We start from the raw sequence: 21,925 nt of genomic DNA on the forward strand, positions 1-21,925 counted from the left end.
AACACTCAGAAATTTGAACTGCACATAAACGATTCTGACTCATTAGACGCCATCTCTGATCGAAATTACAAAATGCGACTGTTTGTTTGCAATTTGGATCGCAATGTGGCGTACAGTTATTGCGAAAAGTGTGTCTGAAGTGATTTCCACTGCCTCATCAAGAATTCAGAACAAATACAATGATGCATGAAAAATAAATGGTAGGTGAAAATATTTTCGAAAACAAACATCAATCACAGTATCGTAAAAAAAAATAAAAACTTTACAATCAGACCATCAGTTTTTTACATTACACAAATCATCACAGAAACTATCAACTGAGGAACATGTATCAAACTATAAGTGAAAGATGAAGATATCAGTCGGGACCTAGTCACTATAAAAGTGAAAATGGAAAAATGACTATGGATGTTTACTTTTGAAAAACTGTTAGATGGAACTGATCATACCAAGAACGAAAATCATACATTAGTAAATCAACTAGTCCAATTAGAAGATCAACAAAATGAAGAACGACCACCCACCCGAAATGAAATTAGGAACACGATAAACAATCCGAAAAAAGAAAAACAGCAATTGGTTGAACGCGAAAATGATAAAAATGGAACACATCATAAATTACGTATTAAATTTCCGGTACTCGCCTGAATATTTTCCAGCGACAACGATATTTTTATTCCCAAAAATAATCGAAATACATTTATTTTGTTCACAACGTGTAATAGGAAACTCGATAACTACTCATAGACAAATGAGTTAGTTTTGTACTCAGAAATAGTAACTTATTCAGAATGAAATGAAAAAATAAAATGGAATAATCGAGTTGAATTATGGAAAATAAAAGCCACACTTCCTGGAGATACTTCAAAAGAAATCTTTCTCTTATTCTTTCTCATGTCATGAATATAGATATCTCACCTCACTTTCACTGCAACACATTCAATAATTCATTATAATTTCAAGTATAAATTTCAAAATTTGGGAACCTGAAAACTTTTTTGAATTGATTCTCTATTGCTGATTAATGTTTGCTCAAAGTTTGCATGTTTCTAGCCTTATATCTGATTGCAATTAAATAAAAAAAGCATTTTGCAATATTGCAACTATTTCAAATCATTTCAACATTCCGTTCATTTTCATTTCATTTATTTTTCCTGAGTACTAAGAATTTGGCCGATCGTACTTGTAGAATCATAATTTATTCAATTATCATTCAAAAATTATTTTACACCAACTCGTTTCTTGGGTCAACGTTTTATTAATCAAAATACATAATATTGCTTCTGTTTACGGAAAATAAATTATATACAAAACATCACATGAATGAAAGATAATGAATACAAAAATCAACAAATGAACATAAAACGATATAAGAAACTTAAGACACAGTGGCAACTACATCTGGTTTCTTTTGAGTGAATGGATTCGTGATGAGTCTTGCTACATTCTGGAGGACAGTTATGGGAATCTGAAACAGAAAAAATTAAACGTTAATTGGTTGTTGCTTTCAGATTCAAGTTGCAAATATCAAATAACTCTTAGCTTCAGTGGATTACACCAGTTTTGTCTACTCAAAATTTTCTTTTTTTGAATTTCAAGGTTTTGAGAATCAATGAGGAATTTCTGATTTATTCGTAAAGTTGCTGTCATATTAAATGATTTATTCATTTATTTATTTCACCCTAACAGGTCTGGTGGCCTCATCATAAGGAAGACATAAGAAATATACATGAAATGATATCCCTACAAATCCCTTCGTTTGTTACGGTTTCACGCAAAATCTACTCAACCGATCATCATGAAATTTTGTAAACAGATTCTTGGAGGTATCAGAAGTAACATAGGCTTTATCAAAAAAATATTATTTTTTATGTAAGATGAAAAAAATTAAAATTATTTATTTTTGTTACAGTGAAATACATTTTAACATTTGTTGTTGCAATTCAGTAAAGCATCGTATGTAATAATTTTTAAAAATTGATAATCCCAGCCAAGCATTAAAATGAAGTTCTCATATTGATTTATTTCTATTATACTGACACTTATTTAATGGCATAAATGCAAGCGAAGCCGCGAGTAAAAGCTAGTATTATATAATACAATATAATATAATCTGGGGATGTATTATTATCTAACAACGAGCAGTACTTATTACAACTCGCAACAACAAAAATAAGAAATAACTTGAGTTCTCAATTGTGGTGTTCTAATGCTGTGTTGTAATCGGGTCTACTACGATATTTCTTATAATACAGGTACCTTAGAAATTTGTTCTGAATTTGTTCCATTTCATTCCAGAACCGTATTCACGTGAAATAGAGTACTTTTATGAAATCTGTGTTTCTAAAAAGAGAAGAGTGTCTTAAAATGAATCCTAAAGCTCGATTTGCGGCATTTCTTACATGTTCAATATGTTTTTTAAATGTTTGTTTGAAGGTGATTGACAATGTTTCATGATGAATTTCACTAGTTCGGACTTCCATTGTCTACTATATAAAATGATTCGAAATCCCTGAAACAACTAAAAAAGAAGAATTGAAAATGAATAGCTGAAAATAACAATTATATTAACCAAAATGAACCTGAAATGATATGATAGTGAAATAAAATACAAGTAAAAATAGAACAATTGAATAAATGAAAATAAAGAAATGAATAAAGAAAAATAAAAATAAAAAGTGGAGAGATTCCAAGTTAGTTAGTTCGCGACGTTTCGATTGTTAGTATCTACAATCGTCTTCGGGTGATGACTGGACTGATTCCTCCAAGAGATGACTATTTATAGGTCATTCGAGTACTTTTACTTATCCCCGCTTTCCAATTTTCGCCTCACTGGTTCCGTGGGAGATGTCCGTTTTGACGGGAGTTGGCCATTTTTCGCTTGGTGATGGGTTTCCATACGTTGCGTATTTCTACGCTGGCTTGACTGAATACGTTGTTGGACAACATGTATGCGGCTTCCTTGAATTTTATCCTAAACCAATGTTCCTCTCTATGCAAGATCTCAGCTTGGGATCACTCGATGTTGTGTTGATTTGTCCAAACATGGTCTGCTATTCCTGATTTGCTGATTTCCCCTCGATGTATGTGTTTCTTGTGCTCGGCTATGCGAACATTCAAGGGCCTCTTAGTTTCACCAATATAGGATTTTCCGCACTCACAGGGTATCCGGTAAATGCAATTCTTGGAATCGCAGTCCGCGTTTGGTGGCCTGGTTTTCGTGAGGCTGCTACGCATAGTGTTACCGGATCTGAAGCAGGTTCTGATGTTGTACTTGGAACCAATTCTTCTTACTCTCTCCGATAATCCTCTGATGTAGGGAAGTGCAAGCACTGGTTGTGACAGCTCCTCTCGAGACCTTCCTTCGTATTACAGAGCCCAAAAGTACGGTCTAATAGAGTCTTGATGATTCCTCTTTTAGTCGATTGATGGTGGTTGGATTCGTGGTTCAGATACTGTCCCGTATGAGTGGGTTTTCGGTATACAGATGTTTCCCACTTAGTGTCGGTCCTCTTCACCAAAACGTCTAAGAATGGCAATTCGTTGTGGATTTCCTTCTCCATTGTGAAATTGATGGAAGGTCTCAACGCTGTTGATGTGTTTCAGGAAGGCGTCTAGTTCAGTATTCCCATGATTCCATATTATGAAGGTGTCGTCAACATATCTCAACCAGACTCGAGGTTTCTTGTTGGCTTCTTCAATGGCCAGAGTTTCAAACCACTCCATATATATGTTGGCTATGACTGGTGAAAGTGGCGATCCCATTGGCAGTCCCTCATATTGTGTGAAGAATTCGTCCTTCAGTTGGAAATGCCAGTTTCGTACACAGCATCCTAGTAATTCCATGATTACTTCTATAGGTAGATTCGTTCTCTCTTTCAGGTTCCCGTCTTCGGATAGCTTTCTCTGTATGATTTGGAGCGCTTCTTCGACCGGAACGTTGGTGTAAAGGCTTTCCACGTCGAAACTAATTAGTTGATATTCCTGTGTGACCTCAACTGACCCTAGTAGTTCGACAAAATTCCTTGAATTCTTCACAAAAGACGATGTTTTTCCTTGTGATGGTTGTATCAAGGGAAGTAAAAATCTAGACAAGTTTTGAGTAGCCGAATCTCTGGACCTGATGATCGGTCTAAGCGGAACGTCCTTCTTGTGAATTTTGGGTAGTCCATACAAGTGAGGGGGCTTACTGTGGTGCGGTGTTAGCGATGATCTTTCCTTGTCCAAAAAATAGACCTGTTGTTTGTACTAGATTTTGAAAAAACAAGACTCTATTAGACCGTGCTTTTGGGCTCTGTAATACGAAGGAAGGTCTCGAGAAGGAACTAGACATCATCAAAAATGATCTTCAACGGAATGGCTACTCCAAAGCAATGGTAGAAAAGACTTTGGCTAGAAGACAGCAGGAGCCTCGCAAGGAAGAGAAGCCGTCACAACCAGTGCTTGCACTTCCACACATCAGAGGATTATCAGAGAGGATAAGAAGAATTGGTTCCAAGTACAACATCAGAACCTGCTTCAGATCCGGTAACGCTATCCGTAGCAGCCTCACGAAAACCAGGCCACCAAACGCGGACTGCGATTCCACGAATTGCATTAACCGGATACCCTGTGAGTGCGGAAAATCCTATATTGGTGAAATTGAGAGGCCATTGAATGTTCGCATTGCCGAGCACAAGAAACACACACAGCGAGGGGAAACCAGCAAATCACGAATAGCAGACCATGTTGTTTGGACTCATCAACACAACATCGAGTGGTCCCAAGCTGAGATCTTGCACAGAGAGGAACATTGGTTTAGGAGAAAATCCAAAGAAGCCGCATACATGTTGTCCAACAACGTATTCAGCCAAGCCAGCGTAGAAATACGCAACATATGGAAACCCATCATCAAGCGAAAAATGGCCAACTCCCGCCAAAACGGTCATCTCCCACGGAACCAGTGAAGCGGAAAATGGAAAGCAGGGATAAGTGAAAGTACTCGAACCACCTATAAATAGTCATCTCTCGGAGGAATCAGTCCAGTCATCACCCGAAGACGATTGTAAATACTAACAATCGAAACGTCGTGAACTAACGTGACTTGGAATCTCTCCACTTTTCATTTTTATTTTCCTGTTTTCATTTCTTTATTTTTATTTATTCAATTGTTCTATTTTTAGTTGTATTTTATTTCACTATTATTTCATTTCAGGTTTATTTTGGTTAATATAATTGTTATTTTCAGCTACTCATTTTCAATTCTTCTTTTTTAGTTGTTTCAGGGATATCAAATCATTTCATATAGTAGACAATGGAAGTCCGAACTAGTGAAATTCATGTTTTTTAAATGATAATTTGCAGTTGTAGGTTATTCCCAAGTCTTTGCATTCATGCACTCTTTTTAGTGATACGTCATTTAGTCATTAATAAATAACGAAAAGGACAAGGGCCCCAAGTTTGAACCTTGGGCTACCCGTGAAGAAGCATGGAATCTGCCTGCGGTATTTTCATCATGCTCAACCACAAGATATCCATCCTGAAGATAGCTCCGAAACAGATTCATGATATTGTCGGAGAGTCCAAAACGATATAACTTGTGCAGCAATACACCATGGTCCACCCTGTCGAAGGCCTTGCTGAAATCCATGAATATTGTGTCCAGTTGAACCTTATTTTCTAAGGAGTTATTTGCTTCGTTGGTATATAATAGCAAATTTGTGTTAGCATATCTGTTGGACATAGACCCGTGCTGTTGCTCAACTGAGGCACCTTACACATAACCGTACAGTTTAGTATGGATTATCTGTTCAAATAGTTTGGAAGGAACTCAGATATCGGTCTGTAATTTTTTATACGACGTTTGTTTCCTGTTTTATGAACTGGTATGCAAATTGAAGTTTTCCATTGCGTCGGAAAGTCAGCATTGTTGATTATGATATTAAATATGTGGAGTGTTGGGTGACGTAACCATTCATGGCAACCCTTTACTATATACGGCGGTATACCATCTACACCTGCAGATTTTTTTGGCTTTAATTTCTTCACTGCATCATCAAAGTCTGATTCAGTTATAGATGTTATTGAGAAGGTATCGTTAGTTACGTCCTGAAGATTTTTGGAAGTTTCATAATTGCTCGCGTTGATAGAGTACACCATGGCAAAGCACTCTGCGAAATACTGTGATGTATTTTTTAGTGGAATTTCCATGTTACGAGTATTGTATATAACATTTTCATTGGTTGAGCTTTGACCTTTATTTTTGTTAACATATTTTCAAAAAGTATTGAAGACAGTGCTCACATTGTGTTCGATAGTTTTGATATAGTTTTTATGTTCTTATTTCGAGAGTGATTTACATTTTCTTCTCACCTCCAGATATTTTTTGGATGATATTCTAAAAAACGTTTTATTTTTTTAAGTTTTTCCTTCTCTACAATCAATTTTTTAATATCTCTATTATACCATACAGTAAATTTATTGTAACTCTCATATTGTTTAAATTTAGGCACACAAGTAGAAAAGATGTTATCCAATATTTTTTTAAATTTTTCCATATGCGTTTTGACACTTTTCAAATTAAATTATATCAAAATTTACTCGTGTTCATTATTATGATTTGAACAGATATTTATACATTCAAGGTCCAATTCTATAGCTTCCCCCAATTGAACTGCAAAAATAGGAATTATCTGTCTGAATTGAATTCAGAAAAATGTTTAAATCATTCAACTGAGAAAATTAGCATTTCCCCACCTGATATGGGGTCTATAAAAAAGCCATCCATGAATGATAACTTTGTCAAGTACTTTCAGCTGACATATCCGGCACGTTTCTAATTATGAAAATAACTGAACTGGCCTTGGATTATTATTCTCGAAACAAACTACAATAGTAAATGATACTTTACTGAAATTCAATTTCAATTTATTACATTTGTTGAATCAACTGAAGGTTTATATTGAGAAATTTCTCATCTGTTTCATTTCTCAAAATGACAAAATAGGCCATATAACTATTAAAAAATTCAATACCATAAACAGTGATTGTATTATAAAACTTGCACCAGAAATTTAAAAAAATGATAATTGTATATGCATTGAACAAGTAAGTTTTTGAACTTTCAAAAATATTTCTCGCCATGATTCAACAAATTTTGATTCAAACATCTACGTCACACTTTCATTTGGGATTAAATATTCCATAGTAACTGGTTTTATTCACAGGTATAAGAAGTAATATTTCCATTCAATAAATCAAAACTATGCAAAAGATATTGAACCATGTTTTTGTTTTGATGATAATTAGGAGATTATGAGAGATCTACTCAGACGAAATTGTTGTCATGGGTGGACACAGCCCTGTACAACCTGTGAATATCAATGAAATGGAAACATTTTCGACATTTAATGAACTCTTGTTGAATTTATTTCAAATTAATAATGATAATCTTCATGTCACTTACTTGGAATATGTCATCAATGAATCTGGCGAACATAGATCCCGCCCGCTGAGGTTTGAAGGGGGTGTTTTCTACTGGTGGTGATGGAGGTGCATTAGCCCCTGTCGTAATTCCGCTTATTTCTACAGTGGATGCGGGTGGGTTTGCTCCTTGTACGGTTTGACTAACCTTTTTCTCCTCAGATACTGTGTTTACGGCTACGTCATTCACTGTGGCCTGGAATATACAGTTTACGGAGATAAATACCAAACGAGTTTGAAATACAATCATAAAACTATGTCTTAAATTCTGACGTAAAAGATTTATGACGATTGTTACTATGAAACTGACAGACATTTTTGTATTGACCGGGATTTTACGATTGGGGGCCTATTCATTATCGAGTGATGATATTGAATGGATTGGAGATTCACTGAATTGCTATTTGCAAATAATAATTTCACTTCGGATAAAAAAGATTACCCATGTTCATAAGCGGTAGTATCTTCTCTAGTATAAACGGAATTTCTCCAGACATAACTCATTTTATGAAACACAATAAGGAAACTAAAATCAATGTTCAGATCAGTCGATAACGTGATAGAACCAGTGGGGTCACTTGTAGAACTGAAATTTGGAATCAGTTCTTCGCAGTTTCTACCTGTTGTGAGAGATAAGTGGGAAATTGATCTAGTGTTGTCAATACATTGGTGTTGTGTGACCCGTAGTGAAGCGTACCTAAGTTTTATCAGCTATCGAAAACCATGTATTCTTCGGGTCATTCTATCATCTCAAAGTTGAACGATGAAGAGAGTTCCAGGCAGTGAATGCGCATTTTCCAAAAATACTGTTTTTGAAATTAGGAATATCAGACCTCTTATAAGATATTGGAGGGAGCTCCATAGAAGCGAACAGTCCGTGAATGTATCATAAGTAAAAAGTAAGAGTAGTATCTGATATTGATATTGCTCTCGTACAGAAATTTGGTGTCTATAGAGAAATAGTCATGACATTAGAGAAGGTAAGAAAAGAAAAAAGTAGAAAATAATAATACATATCGAAACATCAGTAATTTCAAGAATATATATGATAGGTGATCTGAAGAGGATTGAGTATACTTCCGCCAATCAATTTTCTTATCAAAAACGAGTCGTCATTGAATCATGGTTCCTATAGTTCGGATCCGCTACCAGTAAAAAATGTGGAAAAGATATTGTGGACCTACAGACACCTCCTGACTTCAAAAGGTACTGACGTGAATGCAAGAGGTGGACATTCACTAGAGTTTACTATTTACTATTTCGGAAATACTCCACTCTGCTAAGTTCCTACTGTTTCTTTCCTGTTGCAATTGAAACCTTTAGTGTTTTTGGAAAAAAATGGTGGATGAATGATGAATTCTGCAAATGACAACTAAGCATGTTCATTTTTAATTCACAGAATCAGTATCGCCATTCAAAGGGGTAATGCCACATCGCTATCAGGTACTCTTTCTTCCGTCTACTCAAAAATTAGATGGAATATTCGTGAACCCACAAATCAAAATTGAACTTCCTATGAACATCACAAAATGGAGTTAGCACGGCTAAAACACAATTAGGTCAGTGATACATTTCTCAGTCAAAACCCTTGGACTTAATGGTTTGAAAAATATTGGCAACACCTGTTTCATGAACAGGTTATCAAATACGAGATGGCTACCGAAATATTTGAAAAAGAATGAGTACATGAAATATATCAATATTAATATTTCTAGTACGGAGGGTGCTTTAATCAAAGCTTTCGCAGAAGTTATCAAGGAATTGTGGTCAGAAGATTCATCTGAAACAGTAGTGAATACAGTCTCCTTAAAAAGTCAGATTCAGAGTTTTGCTCCTCGATTCATGGGTCATGCGCTTCAAGACGCCCAGGAGTTCCTTCGTTATCTTTTAGAAGGTTTACATGATGACGTTATTAGAATTATTAAGGAACCTAAATCGACCTCAACAGAGATTAATGAAAAATTGAGCTACAGCGGAAAATCACAAGAGTCATAGCTGATTTATTTGAGTCCGTATAACTCTAAGATTGCAGATAATTTCGTTAGTCACTCATCTGTAAACTTCGATTTTTTCTGGGATATATCACTCCCCATACCACAACGAACTGGCCAATTGAGTTTATCACAAAGCTTGGATTTTTTCACAAGAGAGGAAGCTTTGGATGGACATGAAAAACCGACGTGTTCATGCAAGGAAAGAAGAAAATGCACAAAGTCTCTATCGATTCATAAGTTTCCCCGAGTTTTAGTCATTCATTTTGAAAGATTTTCTCTGACAGAAAGATTTAGAGGCAAGTTAAATGTTGCCATCGAATTTCTTATAGATGGATTACATATGAACAATTATGCAGCAGACAATGTGGCTCCTCGTCGTTATAATCTATATGCGCTTTCGAATCACAGTGGGTCTACCTACAGCCGACATTATACAGCATTCTGCAGACATCCTTTTACTGGCACGTGGCATGAACATAACGATTCACACTTGTCACCAAATACACTAAAATCGCCTGTGAGTGGAGATGCATACATCCATTTTATGAAAAGGAAAAAACGAGTTCGCATCTTTGAGAGTTTCAAAAAGTTATTATTGAACTGTTGATATCAATGTTATAATGAATAATATGTTATTGAAATGAATGTTTACTTCCTTATATACATGGTGTAGGAAATTAATAGATAGAACATCAGTTAGTACATTCAAAAATGACTATATTTGAATCTGTTATATGTATGATCAAAAATGTTATTCTGATCATCGAACTCAACCTGTAATATTAGAAGGCATTTTTCAAAATTCTCAAGAAACAAAGGATACAGTTGTTAATACAGACCTAGAAAATTGAGTGTTTTGGAGTTGGCTAAAATTCAAATAGCATTATTCCTTGTTGGAATGAAGACATCCCACGGATGAAAAAACATTCTAAAAATAGTTTGAGACATGTGAATAATCGATTTAACGGGACCAATACTAATGGCATCTGAGTAATATCCAGGTCGGACGAACCTGAGATGTTTTAGACTTTTCAGATACTGGAATAGAGAATTCGGCTCTCAATATAAATGAACACTCAAGTCAGAAATAATAAATGCAGGGAAGTTTGAGTAATCGTTGATCCATCTCAACCATATGAGTCACCAAACCTACCTAGAATTTGTTCAGGAATACGTCAAATAGGACCGGCATTTCTACTCCAACTTGTGCATACTCTAAACAAGTTCACTGATTAGAATGTTCAACAGAGGCTATACCGTCTTTCATATTATTTCTTTAGAATTGTCATCGACTTGAATATTTCACTCCTTCAGAAAATCTCCGTTATTCTGTGAAATTTTAATAGGGAACAGATGATGATAATGAGATCATAATGAAAAGAGAAATGAAAATTTCTGTCTTTCACCACTTTTATTTGTAACTAATGTTACTGCAGTTTCGTCCTATATGGACATTCTCAGACTTATACAATAAGAGGAAAACAGTTTATTGTATAAGTTTGAGAATGTCCATATAGGACGAAACTGCAATAACGTTAGTTACAAACAAAAGTGGTAAAAAACATAGAAATTTTCATTTCTCTTTTCATTATATTCTCCTACTACGTAGTAACGGCTACATCCATCAATTTATTGATAATGAGATCATTTGTGAAAAATTGAAATGTTCTTTTTTACCGTTCAATAATAAATTTGTTTGATACCTCGAAAAGCAAGTGTTCTGCAGGTTATTCGAAAATTTTAACGATAAATGATGAAGAGAGCTTCAGGCACTGAATGATCATTTTTCAAGAAAATATTGTTGTTAAAATTAGGAAGGTACATGGAAATAAAACTGTCTCTGGATTGAACTCAGCAAGTTTCAGTACCTAATAGATTTTGTTGCAATATACGAATCCACGTTATCAATGCATGAAGAGGAAAATTGAACGGTATGTTTGATATTTAGAAATCGAAACCTCTGGAAAAATTTCAGATATATGAGTATCAAAAACGGATGATTCCTTTGTTTCGACCCTGTTGATTCACTAATGCTTTTTTTCCCAATATTGTTAATATATTTTCAATTTTATTCCATGATATTATATATCCGTCTCTTTTGAAATGAAAGAAGGGATCCACTTTTGGAAAAGAATGGTTTTGGCTATCTAGTTTTCTACTTTGTACAAAAAATGCGGAAATCTTCCAAAGGATGGATTAGGGCAATACATTTCGGAATATACTCGTTACAAAGATGTGCAAATCAAGCAAAGAATTAACTTTCCGACAAAAACTAAAAGAAAAAATCTTTTTGAAACGGTGAAATTTCAAGTCTTTTATAAACTAGTTCTTGTAGCAATCCTGTAAATGATATCTGATCAAATTCCATAACGAATATTTGGAGTACAAACTGAATAGAAGGTGTTTCTTGTATGATTCAATGTTCATATGGGAAGTAGTTGTTTTAAAAGTTTTTTTTTCGTGAAATTCAATATTTATAGGAAAGTAGTTGTTTCGAGAGGTTTTTTTTTCAGTTTGAATGATTAACACATCTTTGTTATTTATTTTCTTTGGAAGATTCTCATATATTTTTGTACAAAGATGAAGAAGGAAAAAGCCGAAACTTTTTTTACAAAAAATTTCCTCTCCTATGAACCCTTTCAGTTCAAACAAGATTTTCTTCATTGGGATTATATCAAATGAGCCAATGCATGTCATCACGAACTGTCATGACATGAGTAGATTCAATTCGACCATTTCAAAGAGAAAATAAGATGCAATAGCATTACACTCATGATGCTAGAGGTTTTTGCATAGAAATTGTATGGACAAACAAATGATGTGCATATTATGTTGTCAATTTGAGCATTCAATTCAATTTGTCATGTAGAATTCATTTTCTGTAGCGGTTTAATTTTTTCCCAAAAATTCGTTCAAAAATAAATTGTTTTTCTGTCTGATTTTTGTTACTGAAGGAGCTTCTAATTTTGAAAAATATGCTATACAAATGATACATTGCAATATTTTATACGCGATGAAAATATAACAAATGAATGTATTGTTATACAAAAATTTAAAAGTCTACCGCAAAATGAATGACGTTTGTTGTATATTCTAAATAATTCATATTTTGAGTCTTTTATGTACAGGTTTTTTGTGAATACTACAGATGAATACTACTATTGCCACTTCGTATTCACCAATAAACATGGTCTAAAATTTTTAGGTCTACTTGGGAATACAGTTTTTTCAGTTGGACTGAATTGAAGAAAAACCTTCAATTGTCACAATGGCGTGCAGAGAAATCTCGAATCGATTTTATTGAGACATCCAGTTGTGAAAATTCATCCATTTTCTTTAACAATCATTAATATTCAAGAAAAATATATTGTGGCAATGATGAAATTCTGTAACTCTCTAGAATACAATTTGAGTACCTTATCGAAATGGTATCCCAGTTCTCTATGGGATCTGAATACCTCTTTTTCTGCATTGATGAAAAAGCCGTTGTTGGGAGTTCTCTGCAAGACAGAAAAAAACTCGAAGTGTGTTGTGAATAATCATAGTAGCTTAGATGTATTCAAAACATAATATGAACTGGCGAAAAATGCGATTATTTTCAACAAAAATCACATGTATAAAAACTGGAGCTGATGATGCTAATTTGTTTAACAAACACCAATAGGAAGACAGCGTATTCATTATGGTGTGTGAACAGTGTTCTTTTTCAGATTCATTTTACGCCAGAGGTTTCAATTCTACCTAAGGAATTACTGAAAATACTTTTCTCACATCAGAACAAAAATGATGTCCCTTGCGCGTTTTGATAGACAAATATATTATCAGAAGGCGACTGAAATAATGTGGAATAGGTGTGGTAGAACTGTGTTCAGCAAATTGCACCAGAAGTTTATTAAATAGTCTCTTGAAAGGTTACACCAGAAAAATATTAAGATTGTAATGAAAATTTCAAAAAAATTCATATAAAATAGTTCGTCAATATGAAAAATATTTTGGGTGAAATTCCAGGGTTTGATATTTATTTTGTATAAAACTGAATGAATTGAATGATTATATATGAGTATTATACTTTGTGGATTGGCAGAAAAATTTTCAAGAAACCGTGACTCATTGATCATAAATTATCTGGATCTAGGAGTCGTGAAAAACATCAAGCACTAAATCCTCCTGAACATAATTTCTCTACATCAGATATCCGAAAAACTTCATTCATATCTTTTGTTGACTCATCAAACAAACACTATTTTCTCACCTTATCAAGTTGATCGTTATCTGCAGGTGCAGCAAAGACTGATGATGTCACAGTTACTAAAATGAAAACTGTAAGCCTCGTCATATCTGCAAATGAATAAAATTCATCAATTGATCATGTAGATGATATATGAAAAATTAATTATGTTGGATTAGAAAACGCAACTTCATTCACAGTAAAAAGTATTTCTTTAAAAGAAGATCATAGGTTGCTTTGAAATTTTTATCTCTATTGGAAAAACTATTACTTCATGCCAACATCGCCATGTTCCAACAGAAAATCACACTTTTTTCAACAAAGAAATCAAACTTTTTGGCCTTCCAACGGCATCATTCGTTTGATTATATCATTGCAAAAATGAACTATTTTGAATCAAGAAAATATATCATCTCAAAATCCACCACCTATTTGAAGGGAGAAATGAACTGCTTCAAATGGAGAGCAATATCAACTTGATCTGAACACAAAGAGTTCGTTTGAATTTAATACTGTATCCTTCAAATAACTCAATTCGTTTATAATAATAGTTTTGTGAATCTAAATACAAAACTATATTATGATCGACTGAAAATAACAGGAATTTCAATTTGAAAAAACTGTGGTACTCTGATCTTTCTATGACCCTCTTAAGTGGGAGGGGAGCGGGGAATTCCATTGTAAGCATCGCGTACGCGCCAGTATGTGTTGGAAAGAGATGTTGGTGTGTTACGATTTTGAGGAGGAAGTGTTTTATGTAGGCAGAACAATTTCTTTCCGATTATTTTGTATTTACCATAAGGGAACATATTTTACAAGACTGGGGACTTGTACAGTTGAAAGATATTTTCATGGGTGAAAAACTCCGCTATATTAGCGTTGTATACGTAGTACCGAAGAAAACTGGTAAACTTTGACGGCAATTCTTAATTTTGCCCTCATTTTGCGAAAATTATACCAATGCTCCATAATTTTTCACACATGCATTATTACATTTGCCGAGCTCTGCAAGTGTATATTAATTCAAACTGAAAAATCCTCCATGTCAATTCAAATTTGCCAATCTCTTGTTTTGAACATACATTTTATCTCGTTTCAAATAAGAGCTTTTTTTCTAAATAAAATTTGTTAGAACGAATTCATGTTTTATTGAAAGATAGAGGTACTTATAGTTTCGACAATAAATTGTAATACAAAAAATACCAAAATAGGCACCAGTAGGTATAAAAAGCTTCTATATGTGACAGCCACCTTCTGATTTCAACATGTAAATATTTGTTGAATTCTGAAACGTCTTTGCTTTCTGTAATCACTTCAGAAATGTTTTTATGTTATTCATTGGGAACAAATTGAATATACCCTACTCAGCTTGAAATTGTTTGATAGATTTCCTTCAGGAATGTAAGAAATAGGTAGAAATATTCCCAAACTCACTAGAGATGAAATATGAATTTCCAAAAATGTGAAAACAGTTATTTAAATAGCGAATCATATTCTTTTAAGTATATTTGTATGATCATGAGTTACATTTTTTTATGAAACATTTTATATTATTCATTGATCCTCTAATAATTATTTTGAAAGTCAATTTTTCTGTATAGACTTCTGTCCACTTCAAAGGGATTTGAGGTACGTCTTTTGAATTGATTATTCATTTCTGATCAAATAATGTTTAAGCTCCTTTTAACTTGCTAGGAATCGTATGTTGAATAATAAGACCTCAGGCAAGTTTAAAATTTTGAGGGTTGTTAGTCGCATGTGAACAACAATTGGGCTAGTTAACGAAATAAACCCACTTGAACAGTGTTTTATTGAAAAAAAAAATATTTTTTTGATTAAGTGGCTGCTGTTTTCATATTTCTACCTTTCTATATATTCGAAATAGTGGCTATAAATGATGTTCTGATTTCTTCTTTCATTTCAGGATCGAAGTGATCCAAGTGATCCGACAAACAAAAGCAGAATGCAGAACTTGATCGACGATAGTGATTTTTTAATGTTATTTACCAGAATGGCATCTAGTTTTAAAAACTTCATTTGTATAAAATTACTATTAAATTAATTCATTTTCTTGTCCGAGTTCTAATGTGTGTTTATAGGCTTCGATTTTATTTAATTTGTTAATTTGCAATTTGTCAAGAATATGTCCCTTTTTTATATATGTTTTCGTATTGGATATTGATTTCTGTTATTTGTATAACTGTATGATCTCTCAAAAGTGTGCGGTTGGAATATAATATTTAAGCAAAGATTAGCAAAGAAAATTTATCACATGCTTTTTCAGGATAATATTTATCATTTGCAATTGCTTCAAATAAACCAATCATAAATATGTAATGTATTATTAAGTTTCTTTCCTTACCACTTATAGCTGTTCATATCACAAATAAGATACTTTGGATTCAAGTAAGTAAATACATCCAAATGAGAGGAACAGTTTATAAACAGAACCATAAGTTCATCTTTGATGAAGTAAATGATATGAAATATTCGATTTATATATGAAAAATGCTTCTCTTCAAAAGAAAACAATTGATTTCTCATTTAAATAATGTTCCATATCATTCTTTCAAAACCCAAAACAGTGTTGCTTCGAGATTAAATTTTGCTCAGACTAAAGAATGCATAATTACTTCTCCTGAGCTAATGTGATTATTTCTATTGAAATGTATGCACAATCTTGGTGAAATATTTTTTTTACCTGAAAGAAGCGTTTATTCAGTCCATTTGAAATAATGATCCAAATTCAACTTGAGTGAATATGTTTCTCAGTTTAAAAAAATATTTCTTCAGGAATATAGGAGAACAAGATTTCTTTAAATCAAGATAATGTTCTTCATTCTGAGAATTTTATTTTTACTGTGTTGATTCTTGTTTGTAATAATTTTCATAAAAAATAACCTACGAAAAACAAGTAAAATAAGTACAAAAAACTATGTTGAATGGTTTTATGATGTAAAGAACGTACTGAAACATAAAAAATAATTCGGAATGTCCTAGGTAGCAGTCATCACACTACTTTCCACAGCAATCTACGGTATTAATCAGAAAACGTAGTATTACATATTTACTCAGGTCACAATGCTATCAAGAAAAATATCATACCTAGGATAATTTTGGTCTCAACCAACTATATATTCAGATAATAAATTGCAAAATTGAAAAACAAATATTCAATGATGGTATCCTTGGGAACAATTGAGCTTTATAAATTCCCTTTCAAATTCCTTAATGAAACACCGTTATGGAGACGGGCCTGCAGCGATAGGTTGAAGTTTGACCACTTCTGTGAAACGCAGTTTGTGAAAAGTGATCAAATTAGTCCAGGATAAAAAATTCTATCAAAATGAAACATTTATATTGAAGTTTCATTATACTATGAATAATGCATGGAAACGTAATAATTATGTGATTTCAATATTGTTTGCTGAAATATCGACACTGATTATGCAATATTTACATTGAAAGGGTTATAATTTTTGAAGTAACTAATTTTTGGGAAAGAAAGTTTTTGGCTTCCTACTACTTTGATACAAAAAATGTGAAAACTTCCAAAGTAAAAAATAAGCAATCCATTTTGAAAAAAGAAACTCTATGCAGAGAGTGTAAATCATGCAAAAAAGTAACTGAAAAATACTTATTTGCATGATCCATTTCACAATGTTTCAAAATGGAAAAAAGGTATTTGTGTATCGATTTATAATCTCATTAAAACTATTGAAATAAAGAAATATCTCAAAAATTTTTCGCCCTACGCTTCACAGATTCGAATTCACATTTACATCATGATTTCGAATTATATCCGGTCCAAAATACAATTACTTTTTCAAATTACTTGAACAAATGACATACATACTCTGACTCATGTGAGGGACGCACGCACCACGCTCAACTACAATGCTGCGTCCGTTTCTTTCATACAGTACAATTTTCTCAAACCATTTTTTCACATCAAATCTTTGTTTTTCAAAACTTACTAACTGCTAGTTAGGCCAAATTTTTTGCAGCTCTTATTTTGATTTCATATTTTTTATAAACAGGTGAATTTGAATTAGGTACTATCCAATAGTTATGCCTGCAAAAAAACCAACCAAACGTTTGTGAATCCTATAAACTTCATACTTCTGATCGACGTAAAATTTGTTTATCAAACAAATGAGTGTTATGAATCAATCATAGTCTGGTCACGAGTTTTTCAGCGAAATCACACGTTATTTACTTCTCAATATACAAAATGTCACATATTAAACCTTCATTCCATCTGTCAAACAGATGGATGATGGTAGTCTTCAATTTTGAATTTTTACTATTTCATTTAGTATAATGATGTAGCACCTCTTTCAAGAGCCTACTATGAAATAAGCGCGGTTCTACGTTCGCATTATAACCAATACAAAAGTACATTTTATTCGTAACCCTTTATTGTGATGAAAATTATTTAGAATCGGAACTGCCATGCTGATAGGGAAATAAGAAACATGAATTCGCATCGCGTGGCCACTTATTTTTATAGAATTTGATTATAAGTTTTCCCTAACCAGAACAAAAATATTGTCTCTCTGCGTTCCGCTACCCAAGTTAACATCATTGGTAGATGATGGAGACAGTACTACTAACGACTATGATAATATTCTCATACGTATCGATTGAGAGAATATGTTTCTCAGTTTAAAAAAATATTTCTTCATGAATATAGGAGAACAAGATTTCTTTAAATCGAGCGTTCCGCTACTCAAGTTAACATCATTGGTAGATGATGGAGACAGTACTACTAACGACTATGATAATATTCTCACACGTATCTAGATATATCTGATCTTTACTAGTTTTCTACCTGTGATAACCTAAGAGTGCGAAAAGAGGGATTTTAGGTATTAAATTTAGATTTCTGAACTCTCGAGAGCAATTCTCGAGAAAATTTGTTGTCATGTTTCGGTCTCAACAGTTTCAAGTAAAACTCAACTATTCTGCGGCATTTCTCTATGGCATGTTGAACAAAACTGGACACCTCTGATCTATGAAACCGAATATGTGAAACATGTTCCTTGTAGCAAGCTATAGTACGCTCAGTTTGTGTGTAGTCCAATATTGCCCAACATGCCATAGAGAATGGCAACGAAATGAGTGAGGAATGTTTCAAAATGTTAAGGTAGTTCAAAAACCAAAAAGGATGAAATGAGTTTTATGAACGGTGGCAAGGGTCTAATATCTAACACCTCACTTTTTGCACTCTCACGTACTCATAGGTAGAAGATCATATTTTATCGGTCAGGAAGCAAACAACATCAGTTACGAGGAGTAACTGTAATGGGGATGTTTCGTCTTGATACGTAAGAAGACATTAGCATAGTCATTAGTAGTGGTAGTAGACCGTAGGATTTCCTGATTATGCTAACTTGGTTAGCGAAACATGCGTCGAGAGACAGTATTTCTGTTCTGTTGGAGTGGAAGTGTTCATCATCGATTCGGTTCACATCAGAGGTTCCAAATTCTACTCATCATGATCGATAGACTTTGATGCGCTGACGAGAAATATTTCTCTGTCTACTCGGTTGTATTTGAAAAATATTTTGCATATGCGTTGATTGAGTATAAAGGGTAATTTTGAGTGAGGAGTGTTTATTCCCGAAGGAACATATCTTTGTCTCTTCTGCTGTCGTAGAGAGTTCAAAATTATACATTGATGATAACCACTGATCAGTCTATTGAGCCCTAGTATCATCAAGTAAACTATTCGCCGTGGAAGCAACATAAGATTGGGAAAGCGTTTTCTTATTCGAAGGGACCCTTGTTGATATTCGCGATATGAGTTTCCTGTCGATTCCATATATTTTATGTTCGTAAGAGAAATCTTCACTGTCATTTCAGATTCGAAATTGAATGTGGTTATTTCTATTCTAGATAATATATTAATTGGGTTCATTGAAAAATTTTCACGAGAAAATCAGAGAAGAATGAATAATAATGGAACCTCAATGATGACTGGAACCTGATGATGGTGACAATTTGAATCAAGAGATAAATATAGTTCGAGTTTCTACTACAGTTCAGTTTTTCGAGTGAATTATATCTATTCGTTCCATGAATGTTCGTCAGAAAAATTGTAATGAATGCAAAAATTTGTCTAATCCATTCACACAGATGAAGAGTTTTCAAAAACTATTTGTATCTAGATTGAAAGGCGTATATTTCCAGGAGATATTAATATTTGGAAATAAAGCTTTCAAGCTTCATACAGAAGCAAGGAATGAAGCCACCAAGTTCAAATTTAGGTATCCCGGAAAAGATTTTTTGTCAGTTTGTATCTGAAAGTAACTTCTGTGCATGACCTACACATCTTTGGGAAGAGTTTTTTCTGTACTTGCTTGCTTTCTTCTTTTCTTCGAAATTTTCCCATAACTCTTGTATGAAGATGGAGAAATAGAATATCAAAAAGCTTTTTTACTACATCCCTTTATGATATACATATTTGATAGATTTTGATTTTTGTGTGAATTCAACATACTTAATATATCAGCGTTAAAAAAACAGAAAGGTTCTTGTAGATTGATTTCAAAACTTACATTTCCAAAGTCCATATTGTGAAATGTATTTTATAACAAAGTAATTTCTGAATTATGAATCATTCATAGTCTGGTCAAGTGGGTTTAAAGAAAATCACACGTGATTTACTTGGATCAAGTTTTCTTAAAAATATTTTTGCAGACATGAAATATTTCACCAAAACATAACTTTACCAGTCCTCATACTCATTCTTCAATCATAATTGAGTCGAACAATCCATTTATGATTCAGCCTATCACCACTGATGATACCTAGGGCGAATCGAAACAATGCAGAGAAAGACAATGAACGTTTGGCGGTCAGTGTAAAAGATCGACTTTGCAATTGACCCTCTTGAGGAACTTGGTTTATCATTGATTATCGTGGATTCAGTCTTCTGTCGATCCATAGGTGACGTTTTAATTTGAAATACACTTTTTTCAAAACTCTATTACTATCAAGTCGTTAGTGTGACTTATACAAATCTAAAAGGGAAGTTTCAACTCATTGAATTCAACATGGTTTGATTTGTAAATTATTCTCTCGTAGGAATGATTTTCACGGACAGTTTTTCAGTTGAATGTTTATTCAGTTCGCTAATCTTTTGGTTGTACTATAGGTTGGTAGATATTAGAAAGTTTCATGTTATATAATCAAGTGAAGTGTGAGTGATCAACGTTCTATCGAATGATACATACATAAAGTAGTTAAATAAGTTGGTATTTTGATTCGGATAGATAAATGGAAAATATATATTTTTTGATTATGTCAGATACTTTATGTGCCCTTGAAGAAATCAACCAATTATTCTTCAACCATCCCACCATTCGTCATATAAAAAACTGATTAATATACTCTAGGGAAAAGGGATATTCATGAAATTAACATAGGTACCTTCTCACGTAGGTATAATAGGAAACGAAAAGGAAAACTGACCGATTAGCTGAAGATGCTATCAGTCCTTCAATCAGTACAGAAAACTATGTTATCTTTACAGATAGAAAAATCCAGGTCATGTCACTCTTCCATGGATACCTCATTGTCAGCGACACCAGCCCTATGTGTGAAGTGATATATTCCAATGAAAGAGGAATTCATGACATCCCGCATTCAATTAACAACGTATCAAGACCTAAGAATAATATTGAAAATATTGTGAAATTTTCGAATATATCAACTCATTCAATCCTATGTCATTCCTTTGTCATTCCTCCATTCAGTCGTTGATAACCGTGGAGGTTGATGCAACTTCAAATGGAGTAAAACAAAAATAGCTTGATTCTGGTATAATTACAGGTCAGTATAAAACTAAAGTGAGAAAACCGGAAGCATGAAATTACCTTTATATTTATATATTGTTGTTATAGTTTATCTGAATATCCTGTTCGTTTTTATCTGAATGAAAAAATGATGAAACAGTTCACCACTTTCCATCCACATACTGTGTACGACAGAAAACAACAATAATATAAAACTGTAACATTGGATACTGATGAAAGGCCGAGTAACCTTCGCAAGAGCGTTTATTAACGGAAGACTTACCTTTCATTTTTACGACACTCTCGCTCAGAACAAAAACAACACAACTTGTTTCAATTATGGTACTGATCAAGTTCTTTAGTAAACTGTCACAAATAGAGAGTTCCTGGTTTGACCAAGCGTTGAAATCCCTCCTACCCGCAAGTATATACGGTAACGT

General features: G+C 33.4%; 1 protein-coding gene across 2 annotated transcripts; it reads right to left on the reverse strand.

Annotated features, from left to right (window-relative positions):
* Positions 1-1,238: 1,238 nt before the first annotated feature.
* On the reverse strand, positions 1,239-21,925 carry LOC111510100 (uncharacterized). Of its 2 annotated transcripts, XM_074185193.1 has the most exons (5): positions 21,769-21,925; positions 13,708-13,793; positions 12,872-12,955; positions 7,445-7,657; positions 1,239-1,468 (listed from the first exon to the last, which is right to left on the reverse strand). In XM_074185193.1, exons 1-5 carry the CDS (start codon positions 21,773-21,775, stop codon positions 1,379-1,381), a joined length of 480 nt encoding a protein of 159 aa, XP_074041294.1. In that variant the 5' UTR covers positions 21,776-21,925; the 3' UTR covers positions 1,239-1,378. The 2 variants fall into 2 exon arrangements, with proteins under 2 accessions (XP_074041294.1, XP_074041295.1); XM_074185194.1 differs by lacking the exon at positions 12,872-12,955 and having other exon boundaries at positions 21,769-21,924.

This window comes from Leptinotarsa decemlineata, unplaced genomic scaffold (genome assembly GCF_025532065.1).
Source record: "Leptinotarsa decemlineata unplaced genomic scaffold, Ldec_3_MD MMD2_tig00026369_RagTag_RagTag, whole genome shotgun sequence".
NCBI classification, from domain to species: domain Eukaryota; kingdom Metazoa; phylum Arthropoda; class Insecta; order Coleoptera; family Chrysomelidae; genus Leptinotarsa; species Leptinotarsa decemlineata.